The sequence below is a fragment of the Populus alba genome, chromosome 15, assembly GCF_005239225.2.
Source record: "Populus alba chromosome 15, ASM523922v2, whole genome shotgun sequence".
In the NCBI taxonomy this organism is placed as follows: Eukaryota; Viridiplantae; Streptophyta; class Magnoliopsida; order Malpighiales; family Salicaceae; genus Populus; species Populus alba.
Window position 1 is genome coordinate 13,955,634 of NC_133298.1, and position 18,015 is coordinate 13,973,648.

General features: G+C 35.8%; 2 protein-coding genes across 2 annotated transcripts; one reads left to right on the forward strand and one right to left on the reverse strand.

Moving 5' to 3' along the window:
* The first annotated feature begins 2,886 nt into the window (after nucleotides 1-2,886).
* On the forward strand, nucleotides 2,887-9,972 carry LOC118052013 (uncharacterized). The gene is made up of 4 exons (XM_035062824.2): nucleotides 2,887-3,432; nucleotides 4,302-4,673; nucleotides 4,749-9,181; nucleotides 9,394-9,972. Exons 1-3 carry the CDS (start codon nucleotides 3,268-3,270, stop codon nucleotides 9,141-9,143), a joined length of 4,932 nt encoding a protein of 1,643 aa, XP_034918715.1. The 5' UTR covers nucleotides 2,887-3,267; the 3' UTR covers nucleotides 9,144-9,181; nucleotides 9,394-9,972.
* A 1,019-nt stretch (nucleotides 9,973-10,991) lies between these two features.
* On the reverse strand, nucleotides 10,992-16,891 carry LOC118052015 (rac-like GTP-binding protein 3). Its single transcript, XM_035062825.2, has 8 exons — nucleotides 16,432-16,891; nucleotides 15,849-15,936; nucleotides 15,607-15,716; nucleotides 15,442-15,505; nucleotides 13,044-13,108; nucleotides 12,889-12,954; nucleotides 12,322-12,419; nucleotides 10,992-11,321 (listed from the first exon to the last, which is right to left on the reverse strand). The coding sequence occupies exons 1-8, from the start codon at nucleotides 16,534-16,536 to the stop codon at nucleotides 11,282-11,284; spliced, it is 636 nt and encodes a 211-aa protein (XP_034918716.1). The 5' UTR covers nucleotides 16,537-16,891; the 3' UTR covers nucleotides 10,992-11,281.
* Nucleotides 16,892-18,015: the final 1,124 nt, after the last annotated feature.

Here is an 18,015-nt window from a genome sequence, read left to right on the forward strand (position 1 = left end):
AATGCATTTTCAAATGAAAATTAACTAACTTCATACTTTTGTTTAGAAAATTTTAAGGTTTTAACCTTTTTCATTTTAAAATCATCAAAATACAAAACAAAATTTAATATTTTTTTATTTGAAATGCACTTTCAGAAAACAAATTAGATTGGTGGGTTGCATTACATTGCGAGTAGGACAAAACTTTTCCTTTTATAAAAAAAATGATGCTCAAACGATGCTAATGTTTTTAAAGAAGTAAGAAATTTTTGAATCATTGACTTGAATGGTTTCAATAAACTTAGTTAATTTAATAATATAATTATATATATAAAAAAATGACATGACTCCTCTCGAGTCAGCTTGCTAAATTCATGATCTGATCATGAGATTGAGATAATCCTATAAAAAAAAATTAAATTAAGTATGAATCTCAATTCTCAAATAATTCAATGACAAAGACAAAAACTTTTTAAAAAAATTCAGTTAAAAAAATAAATAATAATAAAAAAAACTCAAGTCAACTTGTGTTTATATGCTAAGTCAACAACTCAATACATAATATTGAGATAACCTCATATAAGATAAAGTGAAAAACATCATAAAGTCTAATTCTTAACAAACTCAAAATTGAATAGTGAGATTTAAAAACAATCAATTATAAAAAATATCTAAAAAACATATCAAAGTCAACTCATTATAATCTTTCAAACTCAAAACTCGGATCATTAGGTCAGGATTACTCCATAGAAGACAAAAAAAATCATGAAGTCAAAATTTTTAATTAATAAAATATTGAGGGATGAAATTGAAGAAAAAAATAATAAAAAGGGATAAAAAATAAATAGTAATAAAAAATAGAAACTAAATTTCACATAGAAATAAAATGAAACTAAATACAGAGAGATGAAGTTGATAAACAAATCAAATAAAAAAGGGGATTCAAGCAAAAAAAATAATGATAAAATTTGATATAATAATCAATTAAAACCAAAAAACTAATGGATGAAATAAAAAAAATCAATAAAAACAAAAGGTTCAAAAACAAAACAAATAGAAAAACAAAATGAGGTCCAAATTTGATAAAAAAAAAAATGACAGTATACCTTTCAATTTTGACAGGCTTAGTTCAAATCACACAAAGAATAGAGAGAAAAGAAAAGAAAAAAGAAAAACAAGCCGCTAGCACCACCACACACCATCATAATATGAAGATTTTGAATGTGAGAAGTACCTCCCACTCACACAAGCCTAATTTGTCGTACCCTTTTCTTTTAGTCCCTAGCTTCTTTTTTTTTTAAACTTGATCTTTCAAACCTTAATAATTTTAAATCAATAATTTTTATTTTTTTGCAAATTCAAGTATCAAACACATGTCATATTTTTCTCTCTTAATGTTATGGATTTTCCATATTTAGGAAAAAACAATCAAGTCTAATAAAAATAAAAACTCAATGCAAAAGGATCAAATAAAAAAATAAGGGATAAAGAAAATAAAAAAGGCTTAATCTCTCCCATATTCATGCACTTCATTCTCTAATATTTGCAAGAAAAAATGGGCTCATTACCTTTCTAGTATTCAAACTTAGTCTTCATAACTTCAATTGTTTTAATTCAATTAAATTTCATTTAATTATGACAAATAAAGCATTCATCGAGAGTCAATTTTATTTCCAGACACCATGATTGTTCAATACAAAGCCAACATAAATAAATAACAAAGCTCAATTCTAAAATAAATATAATATTAAAGGATAAAGTTGGAAAACAAATTGGCGACCAAAATGAAAAAAAGAATCTAAAAAAAACATCTTGTGAATCTACAATGTTATCTCTCATATGCTACAGTACATTATTAATGTCTATTAGTTTTTTTTTCTATTTAAATTTAAATTTAAACTTAAATTCTTAATTTTATTTTTATTTTTATTTAAAAGGGTATTTGACACAACCACTACTTTTGTTTTTAGATACTTTTTTAAAAGTTCTTTTGGCTTCAAAAAATTAAATTAATAATTTTTAGTATTTTTTAATAGTTTTTATATGCTGGAATTAAAAATAATAAAATAAAATTTATTTTAATACATTTTAAACAAAAAGCTATTTTGAAAAATATAATGCACCACAATCTTAAACACCTCTTAAATACATTAATAAGAGCCATAAATCATATCTAAAAGGCATTGTTATGACTCAATCTCGGGTTTTGGCCGAGTTTCAAATAAGTAAAACCCGAGCTTACAATTGGCTAAGTCAAACTTGGACAACCTGTCTAATCAAATCGAAACTCATTTGACTTAGCGTAACCCGGGTGGACCCAACTTTATTTTTTATATTTTTTAAAAAACCCAAAAATATATAAAATTAATTTATAAATACTTAGCCTCATGTATTCTTTTATAACTCGTATCTACATGAATTGTTTCTTAACTTTTTGATGTGAATTGCTACTTGTGTGTGTGTGTGTGTGTAGAGAGAGAGAGAGAGAATATATATCCATATATAAAAATATTTTTTAATTTTTTTTTATGGGAGATAGCCATACATAACTTACATTCACATGAATTATTTTTTTAATTTTTTTGATATAAGATAATTATATATAGTTTAAATTCATGCTATGAATTGTTTTGTAACTTTTTAATATATGATAACTATTATATACACACGTGCGCAAGCATACACGAACATATAGATTATTTCATAATTTTTTCTTAAGTAATATTAAACTCTCAGGTATATATTTTTTGTATATATTTTTTTAAAAAAATTAAATTAATTCAGTTAACTCATATGATCCAAAACCCTGTCTCATGGCCGGGTCAATCCCAACCCAGAAAGATTAGAGGGCTGAAAAGAGGCAAGACCGGACCCATTGAGAATTTTTGACAGGGACTTGGTCCGGGTTTATGGTTCAGTCTATCTACCACGTACATCTTCCCTTTTTTGCCGTCTCCCCCACTACGATTTCTCTTCTTCGCTCGCTCTCCTTTTCTTTCTCCATGATTTTCTCTCTCTAGATTCTCGATATCTCTCTCTCTCTCAAACTCAAAACAGCATCTCTAATTTAACGGATCGCATGTATTGATTTGCGGAAGTAATTGATTGTGGTCAAATTAGGGTTTGAATTGCACTTAGAAATGGTCTACGGAAGCTAGGGTTTTTTAGTTTTTCAATTATTTTTGGTCTTGGGTGGATCTAGGGTTTTCGAATTGGTGAATTAATTGAGGGGGAAAGTGTGAGTTAGGGTTAAGGGTTGATGGTACTCGAAAGGAAAAATGCAAGGCTATGCTGCATGGGCGGGAAGCTGAGGAGGAGAGGAAAAAGGATCGTATTCGGCACATGTGGACTGCTCCCACTCGTGTTAACAACAATTCAGTTGTAGCTGCTCCTGATTTCGTCCCTTCTCCTCCTCCTTCTTCTTCGTTATCTTCAGCTGATTCTTTTTACAAGGTACTCCTTTTCTTTTGGGATTTTTTGTGTTATTTTGGGTCTTGGTTTCGATTATGAGAGGTATTGGATTGTAATTCATCGTACTTCTGTGTTATTTGGATTTGAATGATGGAAAATGGGGCAATCACTGATTTGATTGATAAAAGATGGAGAGGTTATTTGTTTGATTTAGGAATTAAAGGAGCTGGCTCATATTTTCTTTGATTTTTGTTAGCGTGGGAATTCTACAATTCAGTCAGTATTGTGTTCGTTATTGCAATTCTCAGTTGAATTTGGGAAATATGACAACAAATTAATTTTTGTAGTGCTACATGATATTGTTGCTTAAATTCAGTTTGGGGACAATTTTTTCTTGTATTTGTGAAAAATTTTAGCTGTAGGTTTTAAGTTCAATTTCCACTTTTATTTTTCTTTCTTATGACTGTTGACGGAACACTCTGCTTTGTTCCTTTTAGCTGTGCGAAGTGTGAATTTGAATGACTTATCTCTCCTCATAATTACATCTTAGCACAATCAGATGCATTGAGGCATTTGTATGTAATTTCTTTTACTGATGATGGCCTGGCTTAGATTTATTGATAAGTGCTTAATCAAGTATCTAATGAGTGAAAATGAGATAAGAGGACTCATAAGCTGTGATTTTTAATCCATGAAGTTCATAATGTTAATTATCTAGTGGTTTGATGATGGTATCTTTGTTATGATATTAATGGCCAGTTAATGATATTTCATTCATCAATCATCTATGCTATCAAAATGCAGGCTACATTTTCTACTTTAGCAGAACATTTGTTGATGTAATTGGTATAAAGATGCATTTGTAATAAGTTACCTAAAGTGCCCAATGTTTTATTTTTTTCCTTTAACAGGATGGACGCAAGGTCAGTGTTGGAGACTCTGCTCTGTTCAAACCACCCCAGGACTCCCCTCCTTTCATTGGAATAATTCAAAGGCTGACTACTGATAAAGAGAACAAGTTAAAGTTAGGTGTGAATTGGCTTTATCGACCTGCTGACATAAAGCTTGGCAAAGGCATCCTACTGGAAGCTGCGCCAAACGAAGTATTCTTTTCCTTTCACAAGGATGAAATTCCTGCTGCATCACTACTCCATCCGTGTAAAGTTGCCTTCCTTCCAAAAGGTGTTGAACTTCCATCAGGGATTTGCTCATTTGTGTGCCGGCGAGTTTATGACATTACAAACAAGTGTTTATGGTGGCTAACTGATCAGGATTATATTAATGTGAGTTGTAGCTGCCCTTCAAGAATTTGCTTTGAATTTACAAATCCATTTGATGGTTAACTCTTCTTTACACAGGAACGACAAGAAGTAGTGGATCAGCTATTATCTAAGACACGTTTAGAAATGCATGCAACAGTTCAACCAGGTGGATGTTCTCCGAAGACAATGAATGGTCCAACTTCAACATCACAGGTAAAACCTAGTTCTGATAGTGTACAGAATAATGCTGCCTCCTTTCCTTCACAATCTAAGGGCAAGAAAAGGGAGCGTGGAGATCAGGGGTCTGAGCCCATTAAACGAGAACGTTTTTCTAAAATGGATGATGTGGATTCTGTTCATAGACCAGAAAGCATTTGGAAATCTGAGATTTCTAAATTTACAGAGAAGGGGGGACTTGTGGATTCTGAAGGGGTTGAGAAATTGGTGCATCTCATGCTACCTGAGAGGAACGAGAGAAAAGTAGATTTGGCTGGCCGGTCAATGCTAGCTGGTGTGATAGCAGCCACAGATAAGTTTGATTGCTTAAATCAGTTTGTGCAGCTGAGGGGCTTGCCTGTATTTGATGAATGGCTGCAGGAGGTGCATAAAGGGAAGATCGGTGATGGTACTAGCCCCAAGGATAGTGATAGATCTGTTGAGGAATTTTTATTAGTTTTGCTTCATGCACTGGATAAACTCCCTATAAATCTTCATGCTCTGCAAATGTGTAATATTGGCAAATCTGTGAATCATTTGCGGACGCATAAGAATTTGGAAATACAGAAGAAAGCAAGGAGTTTAGTTGACATGTGGAAGAAACGGGTTGAGGCTGAAATGGATGCAAATGCAAAGTTTAGCTCTAACCAAGGTGTCACCTGGTCTACTAGATCTCGCATTCCTGAAGCTTCGCAGGTGGGGAATAGACCATCTGGTTTATCCTCAGAGATTGCAATGAAGAGCTCAGTTGTGCAACTCTCTGCTTCGAAAAGTGGTCCAGTCAAGCTTGTCCAGGGGGAGACTGTGACCAAGTCGGCATCATCTCCAGGCCCCATCAAATCGACAGCATCACCTGGCACAGTTGGTAATAATTTGAAAGATGAACAGCTCAGAAATATTGGTGTCAGTGGCGCCTCAGATCTACCTGCATCTGCAGCAAGGGATGAGAAAAGCAGCAGTTCCAGTCAGTCCCTCAACAATAGTCAATCTTGTTCTAGTGACCATGCCAAAACTTCAGGATTGCCGGGAAAGGAGGATGCAAGGAGCTCTACTGCTGTTTCAATGGCAACAAATAAGATCATTGGTGGTTCTTTGCGGCAACGTAAATCAGTTAATGGGTTTCCAGGCCCAGCTGTATCTGGGGTCCAAAGGGATAGTGGGTCGAGCAGAAGTTCTCCCTTGCACAGAAATCCAGGTTCAGAGAAATTACAACAGTCCAGTTTGGCATGCGATAAGGCACTTGATGTTCCAACGGCTGAAGGGTTCAGTCATAAATTCATTGTTAAAATTCCCACTAAAGGTCGCAGTCCTGCACAAAGTTCCAGTGGGGGGACTTTGGAAGACACTTCAGTCATGAATAGCAGAGATTCTTCTCCTGTGCCTTCGGAGAGGCATGACCAGTTTGATCATAATTTGAAGGAAAAAATTAATTCATATCAAGCTAATATTGCATCAGATGTTAAGACCGAGTCGTGGCAAAGCAATGATTTCAAAGAGGTGCTGACTGGGTCAGATGAGGGTGATGGGTCGCCTGCCACTGTTCCTGATGAAGAGCATGGTTGTATGGGTGATGATGCTAGTAAATTAGGTGAAGTCTCAAAAGCTACACCCTCTTCAAATGTGTACGAACATAAATTTGGGAAGCTGCATGATGCATCTTTCAGCTCCATGAATGCTTTGATTGAAAGTTGTGCAAAATACTCTGATGGGAATGCATCTATGTCAGTTGGTGATGATGTTGGTATGAATCTGCTTGCTAGTGTAGCTGCCGGGGAGATGTCCAAGTCTGATATGGTTTCACCAACAGCTTCTCCACGGAGAAACATGCCTATCGAGCACCCCTGTGCACCAAGTGGTTCGAGAGCAAAATCATCACCACGTGATGTTCCTGCTCAAAGCCAAGGTAAGCCTGTTGATGATGAAGATGAGAAGCGTGGTATTACTGTTGGTACTTCACTGTCCAAGAACATAGGGGCTAAAACAGTTCTGTTTTCACAAGAAAAACACACAGGGGAGCTCAATGGACCTCCCAATTCTTCCCATGTGGATGGGAAGAAAATTGCCGAACCATGCCTAGAAAGCAATGTGAAATCAGAGGAAATACTATTAGCTGCTGTGTCCTCTGCTAGCATGGCTGTGAAAACATCAAATTGTAGAGGCAAGGAGCTGTGGGAGAAAGAGGGTGGTGGCAGATCAAATTTAGATGGCATATCTGATGAAAAAGAAAAGTTGCATGGTTCTGTCTTAAATGAGATCAACAATACAGGAGTGCAAGATGGGACTGATGCAATTGATGTATCATCAACAAACCATCCTGTAGAGACTGATGGTGAGAACAAGAAAAATATGAATAAAGAGCTGGATGTTTCTATTGGGGAGGAGCCAAAACCACCTGCTATGTTGCAGTCTGATTTTGCAAAAGGAACCAATGATGAAGTGCTTGAACCTTCTAGTTCTGGCAAGGATGTGGTTTCTGAAAACATGCATGATGTGAAAGCTGGTGAAACAGATGGTAGGAGTCATTCTATTGAGAAAAATAAAATTGAACATGAATGTAATACAGCCTCAGCCACAACTGATTATGAAGGTGAGTGCAAGGTGGAGAGCTTCGGAGGCATTCAGGTCAATGAGCAATGTAGTGCCAGACCAGCTGCTCACAAGGCAGCACCCACACTTGTTCAGGCACCAGAACTAGTAGTGTCAACAAGGTCAAATTTGGCTGGCACTGGAGCTGATGAAACTGAGGAATGTATGTCTGCCCCTGCTGCTGCTTCTTCTTTATCTGCTACAGGGGGATCGGATCTGGAAGCAAAAGTTGAATTTGATCTGAATGAAGGCTTTATTTCTGATGATGGGAAATATGGGGAGTCGAGTGATTTGAGAGCACCTGGATGCTCTTCTGCGATTCAGCTAATTAGCCCTTTTCCCTTTCCTGTTTCTTCTGTGTCTAGTGGGCTTCCTGCTTCCATTACAGTAGCCGCTGCTGCAAAAGGGCCCTTTGTTCCACCAGAGGATCTACTGAAGAGTAGACGGGAGCTTGGTTGGAAGGGATCGGCAGCCACAAGTGCATTTCGGCCAGCTGAACCTAGAAAAGCTTTGGAGTTTCCATTAGGTACAGCTAATATCTCACTACCTGATGCAATGGTTTCCAAGCCTGGTCGCCCCCTGTTAGATATTGACTTGAATGTTCCTGATGAAAGAATCCTCGAGGATTTGGCTTCACGAAGTTCTGCTCAGGAGGCAGTTTCTGTTTCTGACCTTGCAAAGAATAATGATTGTGCACGTGATGCAATGATGGGTTCGATTTCTGTTCGAAGCTCAGGGGGACTTGATTTTGATTTGAATAGAGCAGATGAAGCTAGTGATATTGGTAATCACTTAACAAGCATTGGCCGGAGGCTGGATGCCCCACTTCATCCCGCCAAATCATCTGGTGGTTTTCTAAATGGAAAGGTTGGTGGTTGCAGAGACTTTGATTTGAATGATGGCCCTCTTGTTGATGAGGTGAGTGCTGAACCATCACCACTTGGCCAGCATACCCGAAACATTGTGCCATCTCAACCACTCATTTCTAACCTTCGGGTGAACAGCACAGAAATTGGAAACTTCCCCTCCTGGTTTCCTCAAGGAAATCCTTATCCTGCTGTCACAATCCAATCTATCTTGCATGATAGAGGAGAGCAGCCTTTCCCTATAGTTGCAACTGGTGGGCCTCAGAGGATGTTGGCTTCCTCTACTGGCAGCAACCCATTTAATACTGATGTCTACAGGGGAGCAGTGTTGTCGTCTTCTCCGGCAGTGCCATTTCCATCTCCTCCTTTCCAGTATCATCCTGTCTTTCCTTTTGGGACCAACTTTCCTCTTACCTCAGCAACATTTTCTGGTGGTTCAGCATCGTATGTGGATTCACCATCTGGTGGGAGACTTTGCTTTCCGACAGTACCCTCTCAAGTATTAGGTGCAGTCTCGTCTCATTATCCAAGGCCTTCTTATGCTGTTAACTTCCCAGACAGTAACAATAACAATAATGGTGCTGTGGAGAGCAGTAGGAAATGGGGAAGACAGGGTCTAGATCTCAATGCTGGGCCTTTAGGCCCAGACATTGAAAGTAGAGATGAGACCTCAGCTCTTGCATCAAGGCAACTATCTGTTGCCAGTTCACAGGTCCTTACAGAGGAGCAATCAAGGATGTATCAAGCGACCAGTGGAGTTGTTTTGAAGCGTAAGGAGCCAGAGGGTGGATGGGAAGGTTATAAGCAATCCTCATGGCAGTAGATACTAGTGATGAATAATGACAACCCAGTGATCCACCTGTAAGTTTTTGTCATGTTCTCTCTTTGTGTTTCACCTTGACCTTAATTTGATGAATTATCTATAAGGTAGCTGTGGTATGCCTTTTCTTTTGTGATCAAGGAGAGGGTGACACCCTCTTTAACTTGCTTTCTGTTGGGCATGAGTTGCACTTAAGTTCCTGCTCACAGGTCAAGTAATTTTGTTTCTGCTTTCGTTGTGTTTTCAATTACAGCTCTCCTGGATGGATGTTGGCTAACTACTAAAGATCGTCTAACTTGTGATCTCAAGGATGGGTGGTAAGTGAGTTATTTGATGTTCGGTCTCCGACCCCCACCCTTGTCGCTTTACCCATTGCGCCTTACAAGAAATCTGTCTGGGGTTGTTGAGCTGTTATTTCCTTGAATTTGAACTGGGTGGCTGCAGTTCACTTTCCTCTTTGTAGATATTTTAACCAATGGAAAGCGTGCATTCCTGTGACTGTGTTGCCCAGACATTCGAAATTGGTGTCCATACTGTTGTCCAGTGCATCGACAATTTATACTGCTGGGTGCAAAACCATCCTTCCTTTTCCAACCATTTTGAGAATGAATGGTGATTGGATTAGTAAACTGCTTTAAGCAGAAGCCCTTTTGTACGTGCTTTGTTGTTAAGGAATCTTTCTTCATTTATCTTTTCATTCTCCCTTTAATCACATACATATAAGCAGAGTGGTCCGTGAATTTTGGTGCTGAAGCCTTTCTTGCACTGGCATGTGGTTTAGTTGACAATGGTTGGATGCTGTATTCCTTTTAATTTATTCTATTTTTTTTAACCTGGTGTAGATTATTTGCTACACGCCAATTTCTACCCAACTTTGCTACCATCTTCGCCAAAGGGTGAATGAACTCTAAACTAATCTAGGTTTGTTCATGACTTTCTCCCATTTCTGTCCACTATTTGACCAACGATATAACACCTGCTATCATCTCTTAAATTTGGCCTTTGAATTGTGCTGTTATTGTTTTGGTGTTGGAACTTGGAATTAGCTTCGAGAATAAGAAATCCTTTCCACAGATAGCTGCTGTTGCAGTTCCAAGATTTCTCGGTTTTTTGTATGGTCGGCTGAGGCTTCATAGGACGGTTCATCATGGAAATTGTAGTTGTACTCTTGTGTAGGTTCAATTTTTAGGTTCGAGATTCGAATGAAAACTGCTGAACCACAATAACCAGTGAAACCTGATCAAGAGTTGAATTGCATCCAAAAAAATTTAAAGGTTAAGGTTTTGTCATCTCCAAGGATGAAATATTATATTACTGGGTGGCATATGATGCTGTCTTTACTGTGAAATGCACTCGCCCTGGTGCTGCAGGTTCACGTGTAAGGAGGTGTTATGTGACGAGCATGGGAATGATGTTATGCATTAAAAACCTAAACCATTTCAATGCATGCAATCTCATTTTGGTTCTTTTTCTAACTGTTGTTGGGTTGCATACTGCCTCTTTTCAGTTGGCGTTTTTCGTTTTTTCTCCATTTTTCTGTATTATGGGCATTTGATTTAATGGCGACGGGTGAGACCGGTTCACACCAAGCTTTGTCTGCCATGATTAAAATCTTGGTGGGGTCTGGAATGCCTAATCTTTTCTGTTTCCTGGGTACATCACCTTCCTTATGAATCAGGGTGCAACCTCAACATCATCTTTGTTCATGGATCGAAGGGCAAAATACCAATGGGCAATAAGCCAGTAAAAGCATTGAAGAATCACCCTGAATACGGTCGTCTTTTAGGTTTTCTTTGGATTCATAACAACCAGCTTGTAAAAAGTAATGAGAGAAATCAGCTTGCAGAAGGAAAAAACAAATCATGTTTTACTAGTGTTAAACCAAAAGGTCAGGAAATATACCATGAACAATAAAAACTTGAAACAAAGCCAGCTGAGCTCCACTTTATACAATGAATTACAAAGTATAGATTAGTACTGAATGAGCATGTTTTCCCCTGAAATTGGAGAGCGCGACCTTTAGCAAGGAGCTATGCCGCATTCAAAATCAAATTCGCAGGACCCAACATCTTGAGGTATATCCGAGCAGTGTAGTGCCACAGTTATGCCAAAGAGTAACCACCATGGAGATGAGGGGTTCTTCATTTGAGACACAGAAGCCTCCTCCCGCAAAAGACATTTCTGCGTTTCGAGAAATAATGCAAAAAGAATGAGAGAAGCTCAGTTTCTGAATAGCACAAGCAAGTAAAACAGGTAAGATTTAAATGGAAGCAGCTAGCTGAGGCAGGCAAAAGACCTTCAACAGAACATTCAGTGCATGTAAAATACCACCATGATGGGACCTCTTCTTCAGTAGTTATCTCTGAGGGAGTGCCCATCAAATAACATCATAGATATGAAGACAAGTTAATGACAATTGACCGAGACAGTGAAGTCATTCTAATAACTCCATAGCTCTGTCATTCTACAATGGGACCTGTATGCATTGTGAGGAGAAACAGCTGGCTATTGCAACAGTGGCAAACTCGATCACAAAAGACATTCAACCAGCTGTGAGCAGGGCATAAGGTCATGTCTAATATATGTAACATAACAAGATCTGCTCATTCTCCATGCTCTCTCTATGACAAGAAGTGTATACGTGACAAAAAAAAAAAAAATGCTACTCACAAAAAACAGTTGGTAACTGTTGCATTGTATTATTTCGGTGAGGGAAGATCGCCTATTTACCTGGTGTCAATATCTTATGGCTTATGCTCCCAGAAATCAACTTATGCTTCTAACACAGAGGCATCTAGGCTAAGTCAAAAAGAAAACTAATAAACGGCACGGTCTCTGTCTCCACAAATTCTATATCAATAAACATATTAGAACCCCTGTATTCCCAAGTGAACCAGTAAATGACTGCAGGTGCCTGTGAACTATTAGTCTAAAAATTATAAAATGTTTCCATTTAGTTTGACATGATTACACAAGTGGTGGCGGTAGCTCTGAAAAAAGGGATAGGGAAACAAAAACAATAAATCAGAGAAGCCTATGAAAACATTTATAAGGGAAACCCAAACATAAGTGACACCAAGATAATTCGCAAGATCCATATGTCAGGAGGATATGAGATCAGAAAACTTTGCATATCTTTCTAAAAAAAACTCTTAAAAGTGCAGAAAATGATGGTACTGACAACAGGCACCCTCTTCGCGGCTTTTTCTTCCTCTCTTTTTGTTTCTGTGCTGGTTTGATAACTACTTTTATTGCAGCATCAAAAACTGCTTTGACATTCTGCAATAACATGAAAAAAGTCATTTACAACGTGATAATATAAGTGATCTAATGCCTGCAAGGAACAATTAGAAAAGGTCGTCCTAAATGCAATAGTGGCAGGGCAAGATTCTTATATGATAATAGTAAACTTAGCCTGCAATATATTACTTTAGGACTGTCACACAGTCATGATGTATGCCAAATAGCACAGAGCCCATTGATAAAATTTTCATAAGAGGAAAATCAGTTTTGCCAAGCATTGGCGGGGAGAGGGAAACCTGAAATTTACACTCAGATTAATTCAGGAGAATACCACTGCATACAGTTGCAGCGGTAAGACTTTTGGCAGTTTTTTTACCTCCTTTTCTCTAGAAGATTTAACTTTCTGTGATCAATTCATCCAATAAACAATAGCTGGGTGGTCAATTTCATGGATAGCATACACAGTACTCAATACAATTCAACATATTGCCAAATTATTACATACCTGCTGAGTTTTTGAACTACACTCGATGTAATATGCTGCACCAATCTGTTTTCGGAGTTCCTCTCCCTATTCATAGAATAACCGATATCATTAAAAAAAGTTGATCACATGAAGACCAAGAAAAAATATAAACAACCATTGAATAGAAACTGCACCTGTGCCATGGTCACAGGCACCAATCCAGGGTGATCAGCCAAATAATGCTTATCCTCACGAAGATCTACATGTCCGTTTTAAACCATTCATTAGATTCACATCTAAGGTGCTTCACAAAGCTAATCACCGCAATATAAATGTTAAATGTCAATAAAGCTCATGTAATTGGTCAACAGTTCCCAGCAGAAGGATTCATGAAACATAAGAGCACAAAATTATCTGTTAAACATCATGGATTATGAAAAGCAGTATGGATGGCTAGGCTCATGCCAATCAGTTTGGACATAATCTAGAACTCTCAAGGACACGAAAGGCAATACAATTTCATTTTACATCAAAGAGAACAGAGTTCTTATTTGGTCAGGGAACTTGGACTGATATCCTTCCTGACAAAAAGTGAGAATTATGCTATTCATAAGTGAGATTAATAAAATAATGAGTGCAATGAAGTATGACATAATCATACAAGTGAGTTGTAAAAAGTAGTATGAAATTGTAAGTAAATTTTATTTTTTTTAAAAAAAAAAAAAAGATAATGTTCATCATATGACAATCAGTCACATTAAGCCAGTGAAAAGACAAAACGAACAATGGAGAGGGAAGGAATCACAAAGAACAAAAAAGAAAAAGCTATGCCCTTGACTTGACAGAAGTTATGTTGTCCCACAAAATTAAGTTCCAGTTAGGTTTATTATACAAAATGTCAAAAGGAGGGAAAAGATTTCTCAATTCTGTACAGAATACAATGATACAGAAATAATCTATAAATCCTTCCTTAATCCTGCAGGAGACTTTAAGTTGGTAACAACCAAACTCATTTTTTAAGCGCCCTAAAGGCATGCACATGATCCTTATTTGTGAGAATGACCAATATTTTTTCTTAATCTCAAAAGGAGACTTTAAGTTGGTTACAACCAAACTCATTTTCTAAGTGCCCTAAAGGCATGCACATGGTCCTTATTTGCAAGAATGACCAATATTTTTTTTTTTTTTTTTCCAGAAAAGCAAAGATTGCCATTAGTTTGACAAAAAAGCACGGGCACACACGCCCAAAAGGTCTTTATTTGCAAGAGTGATCGTTTTTTTTTCTTATTAATTTTTTTCAGAAAGCAATGACCACCATCAGTTTGGAAGGATAAAAGAAAAGAAGTCATTATTTGCAAGAGCTAACAATATTCTTGTTTCTTTTCTTGTTCATTTTTTTACAGGCAATCAATGATCATCGCTAGTTTGCAAAAAAGGGAAAAAAAAAAAAAGATTACTAACTTTGACACTTTGCAATCCAATAAGGTGGTTGAACAACTCTCCCTCTCAAGAGATTAAATGTTATGGAATAGCATAAAGAATGGATACACTATAGAATGTAAATTGCAATGTATCCACAAGCAAGTTGATAGAACAATATTAACAAAGAATGGATTAATTGCCTTACTTTTAAATTTCATCAAGTATTCCAACCTTGAGAGAACTTACCTTAACAATTTTCTGATCACACAACAGACCCTCAATCATCAAACCCATCTCAATCAAGCATCTAATGCTACTAACCAGGGAAGGGAAAATTCACTTGGTTATGTGGGAAGAATTATGCAAACAAAGAGGACTGAGTTTAAGAAGAGAAAGGATTGAACATGACAGAAATCTCAGTTGGGATTCCGGTTTTTCAAAGATTTCCTATTACAAAATCCATATATTAATAGCAAAAATAACCTTTATATGCCTTGGTCATCACTTTTCAATTTCTTTCCAAAACTTCACCTTTTTTTTAGATTACCAATGGATGAAAACCAAACTTGAGACCTCACTCCTCTAGCTTTGCATGAGTACCATTAAACTACGAACCCATTGGTCTATATATAATTCCTTTCCTAAAATTTATCTCCTGCTTGCTCAAAAACCTGAAAGTTTAAATCTGCAAAATTGGACAACGCTTTCCATTGGAAAGGTGATGTTGACACACACACATAGAAAGTCTGCCCAAATTTGTGACTGTTATAAGATTCATCCATTGAATTTCAAGCTTGAATGATGAAAAGGCTTCAGAAAATATATCAAATAAAACTGAAAAGTACCAGAGGAAACTCATTATTTACTTTCAACATCTTAATGAACCAAAATGCATCAATGGCCTCATTGCCAAGTAGTTTTGACTTGGAATATGAACAAGTCCTTATTTTAGCCTGCTTATATCTCAAAATTGCCTTTGGTGAGCTCAACAAGTTCTGAATAAGAAGATATACCATTCACCTATTAAGCAATATGCAATAAACAACTGTGATGCAAATATCAACCAGTATAACCTAGACATAACAGCATTGACAACATCAATACCAAGAAAAGAACGATAACCAGCATTGAATTGGATAAAAAAATAATGATGGATGCTAGCAGACTTACCCAATTTGGTACCAACCAGTACTACTGGAACTCCAGGGGCATAATGCTGAAGCTCTGGAATCCACTGGATAAACAATCTCATATTTGAAACTGATATACAACGAGTATAAAAGAAAAAAGAAGCCAGAAAGTTAAGAAGATAACAATTTGGAAAAAAGGCTGCACCTTTTTAAGTACATTTTCATAGCTAGCCCGACTAACTAGTGAGAAAGCTAAGACAAAGACATCTGCACCTCTGTAGCTCAAGGGCCTTAATCTATTGTAATCCTCTTGCCCTATGGAAGTCAATGAAACAAATGAATCATAAAAGTTGCCTAATTTGGCAAAACTGTTTCCAGAAAAATAGAAGGCACAATTAGGGAAAAAAAGATTGAAAAGAAAACATGCAGCGAACCAAATAATCATACCAGCCGTGTCCCAGAGGCCTAAGTTTACAGTGGTTCCTTCAACTGCCACATTTGCACTGAAATTATCGAACACTGTAGGTATATAATCCTAAAAAAAATCATCAATAACATTTACTGTTCATTTGCATGAATGAATAAAATCAACCGCAAAAAGCAAGAAACTTTCAAATGAGGACAAAATAAATGAAGCCTAAAGCGGGACAATAGCACTTATTAAGCAAGAAAGTTGATTTTTTATGTTTATTTGAATGAAAGAACAAAACCAACAGCAGAAAGCAAGAAACTTTCAAATGGAGATAAAATATTAAGCCTAAAAAACTAAAATCTGCTAAACACAGGATCACTATCTTAAAACAGAAACTCAAAAGGACAAACTTTATCCTTGTAGCAAAACCCAGAAGCTAAAGGATTTGAGAGATACTGAGACTAAATTAAAAATAGAGCTAAAAACAAAAAATAAAAAACAAAAGCAGCAAAACCCAGATGCAAAAACACATTAAATCACAAAAAAAAACCCATAAATTATAAAGCACAGTTGAGGTGAGATAGTTAGATGGGTCATTTAATTGACCAAAGAACATACAGTAGGGAACTTGTTACTTGTGTAACATATAAGCATACAGGTCTTGCCTACAGCCCCATCTCCGACAGTAACACACTTGATAAACCTTGAAGCGCTTGAAGCCATTGATGCAAACAAACAAAGCTTTTCTCTCCCAGAAAAAGAAAAAAATATTAGCAGTTGAAGTAAAGAGTAGTGAAGGACCGAAAGTGGAAAAAAAAAAAAAAGACAAGACAGAAAAAAAAACAAAAGACGAATGACAAAGGGAGAGTGGAGAAGACGGTGGTTTGCTGTAGGTGGAAAAATTTATTAGTATTTGCTATAATGGCTTATTTTGATTCAAAGTTAAGGAGAGTGGTGGAGGTGGATCACATGATTCTCACTCATTCACTTATCACTGTTGAAATTTTCCCTCTGCTTTTTATTTTTAAGGGTTTTATTTTTTATTTGATTCTGTTTTCGTAGTTTGTTCGCTTTGCTTTGACAAATGGCAGGTTTGGTTTTTCTCTCTGATATTTAATTTGGATTTTCTCTTCTTCTTCTTTTTTTTTCTAATGTTTTTCCTAAAAAATTTTTATTTAAAATAGCATGCTCATGTAATTTATTTATTATTTTTGTTTTCAAAGTAAGGACTCCAGCAAGCATACTTATTAAGGTGTTTGGAAGTGTGGTAGCGATTGTTTTTTAAATAACTTTTCGTGTCGAAAAGCATGCCAATAATTTTTTTTTATTTTTTAAAAATTATTTTTGATATCAGCACATCAAAACGATCCAAAAGGTACAAACCACACTCAATTTTAACAAAAAAAATTAAAATTTTTTAAAAAATAGGTTCAACCGCAGTGCCAAATGGACAATCATGGGATTGAACATACAGGGAGCTGGTTCCTGAATTATAGGTTTGATCCACAAAAAAATAATTAAGATTTTAATATTTTATATAAAAATATTAAGAAACAACTCATATTAATATAGGCTATATAATTATATTATGGAAAAGTTTAAAACTATAATTATCTTACATTAAAAAATTAAGAAACATTTCGTATGAAAATAAACTATATATATAGTTATCCCACATATAAAAATAAAAAAAAAAAATTGATATAGATATAGGTTGATGTGGATGTAGGCTACGAATAAATATTTCATATCAAAAAGTTGAAAAAATATTTCATGTGAAAATGGATTATAAAAAAAAATATGAGGCTAAATATTTATAAATTAATTTTATAATTTTTAGGTTTATTTAAGAAAAAATATATAAAAAAATTAGATCTCACAAGAGTTATATCAAGTTAAAAATCAAATAAAATAAATGGATTGTTATTAATGTGTTTCATAATTATTTTAACAAAAAGTTATTTTTAATTAGAAACATCTAAAACATGTAATGATTTCAAAAGCAAGTTTTAATAAAAATATTAAAATGATTGAAGGAAAATAATTAGTTAATGCGGTAAAATTATGCAAAAAGATATCTATTAAAAGACAATAGAAAGGAAATTTTACTTCTATAGAATATTGATGAAGCTTTTAATTTTTTTCATATCAGGTATATAATAATTAAAAAAATAATATTACTATAAAAACCTATAATATGAT

Bases quoted from the DNA above. Each gene is read 5' to 3' on its own strand.
- LOC118052015 (XM_035062825.2), bottom strand. From the start codon at position 16,536: ATGGCTTCAAGCGCTTCAAGGTTTATCAAGTGTGTTACTGTCGGAGAT. The intron at 15,937-16,431 runs GTATGTTCTTTG...GATTTTTTTTAG, and splicing joins CAAGTAACAAGTTCCCTACT to GATTATATACCTACAGTGTT. The intron at 13,109-15,441 runs GTAAGTCTGCTA...ACGGACATGTAG, and splicing joins ACTGGTTGGTACCAAATTGG to ATCTTCGTGAGGATAAGCAT.
- LOC118052013 (XM_035062824.2), top strand. From the start codon at position 3,268: ATGCTGCATGGGCGGGAAGCTGAGGAGGAGAGGAAAAAGGATCGTATT. The intron at 3,433-4,301 runs GTACTCCTTTTC...TTCCTTTAACAG, and splicing joins CAGCTGATTCTTTTTACAAG to GATGGACGCAAGGTCAGTGT. The intron at 4,674-4,748 runs GTGAGTTGTAGC...TTCTTTACACAG, and splicing joins CTGATCAGGATTATATTAAT to GAACGACAAGAAGTAGTGGA.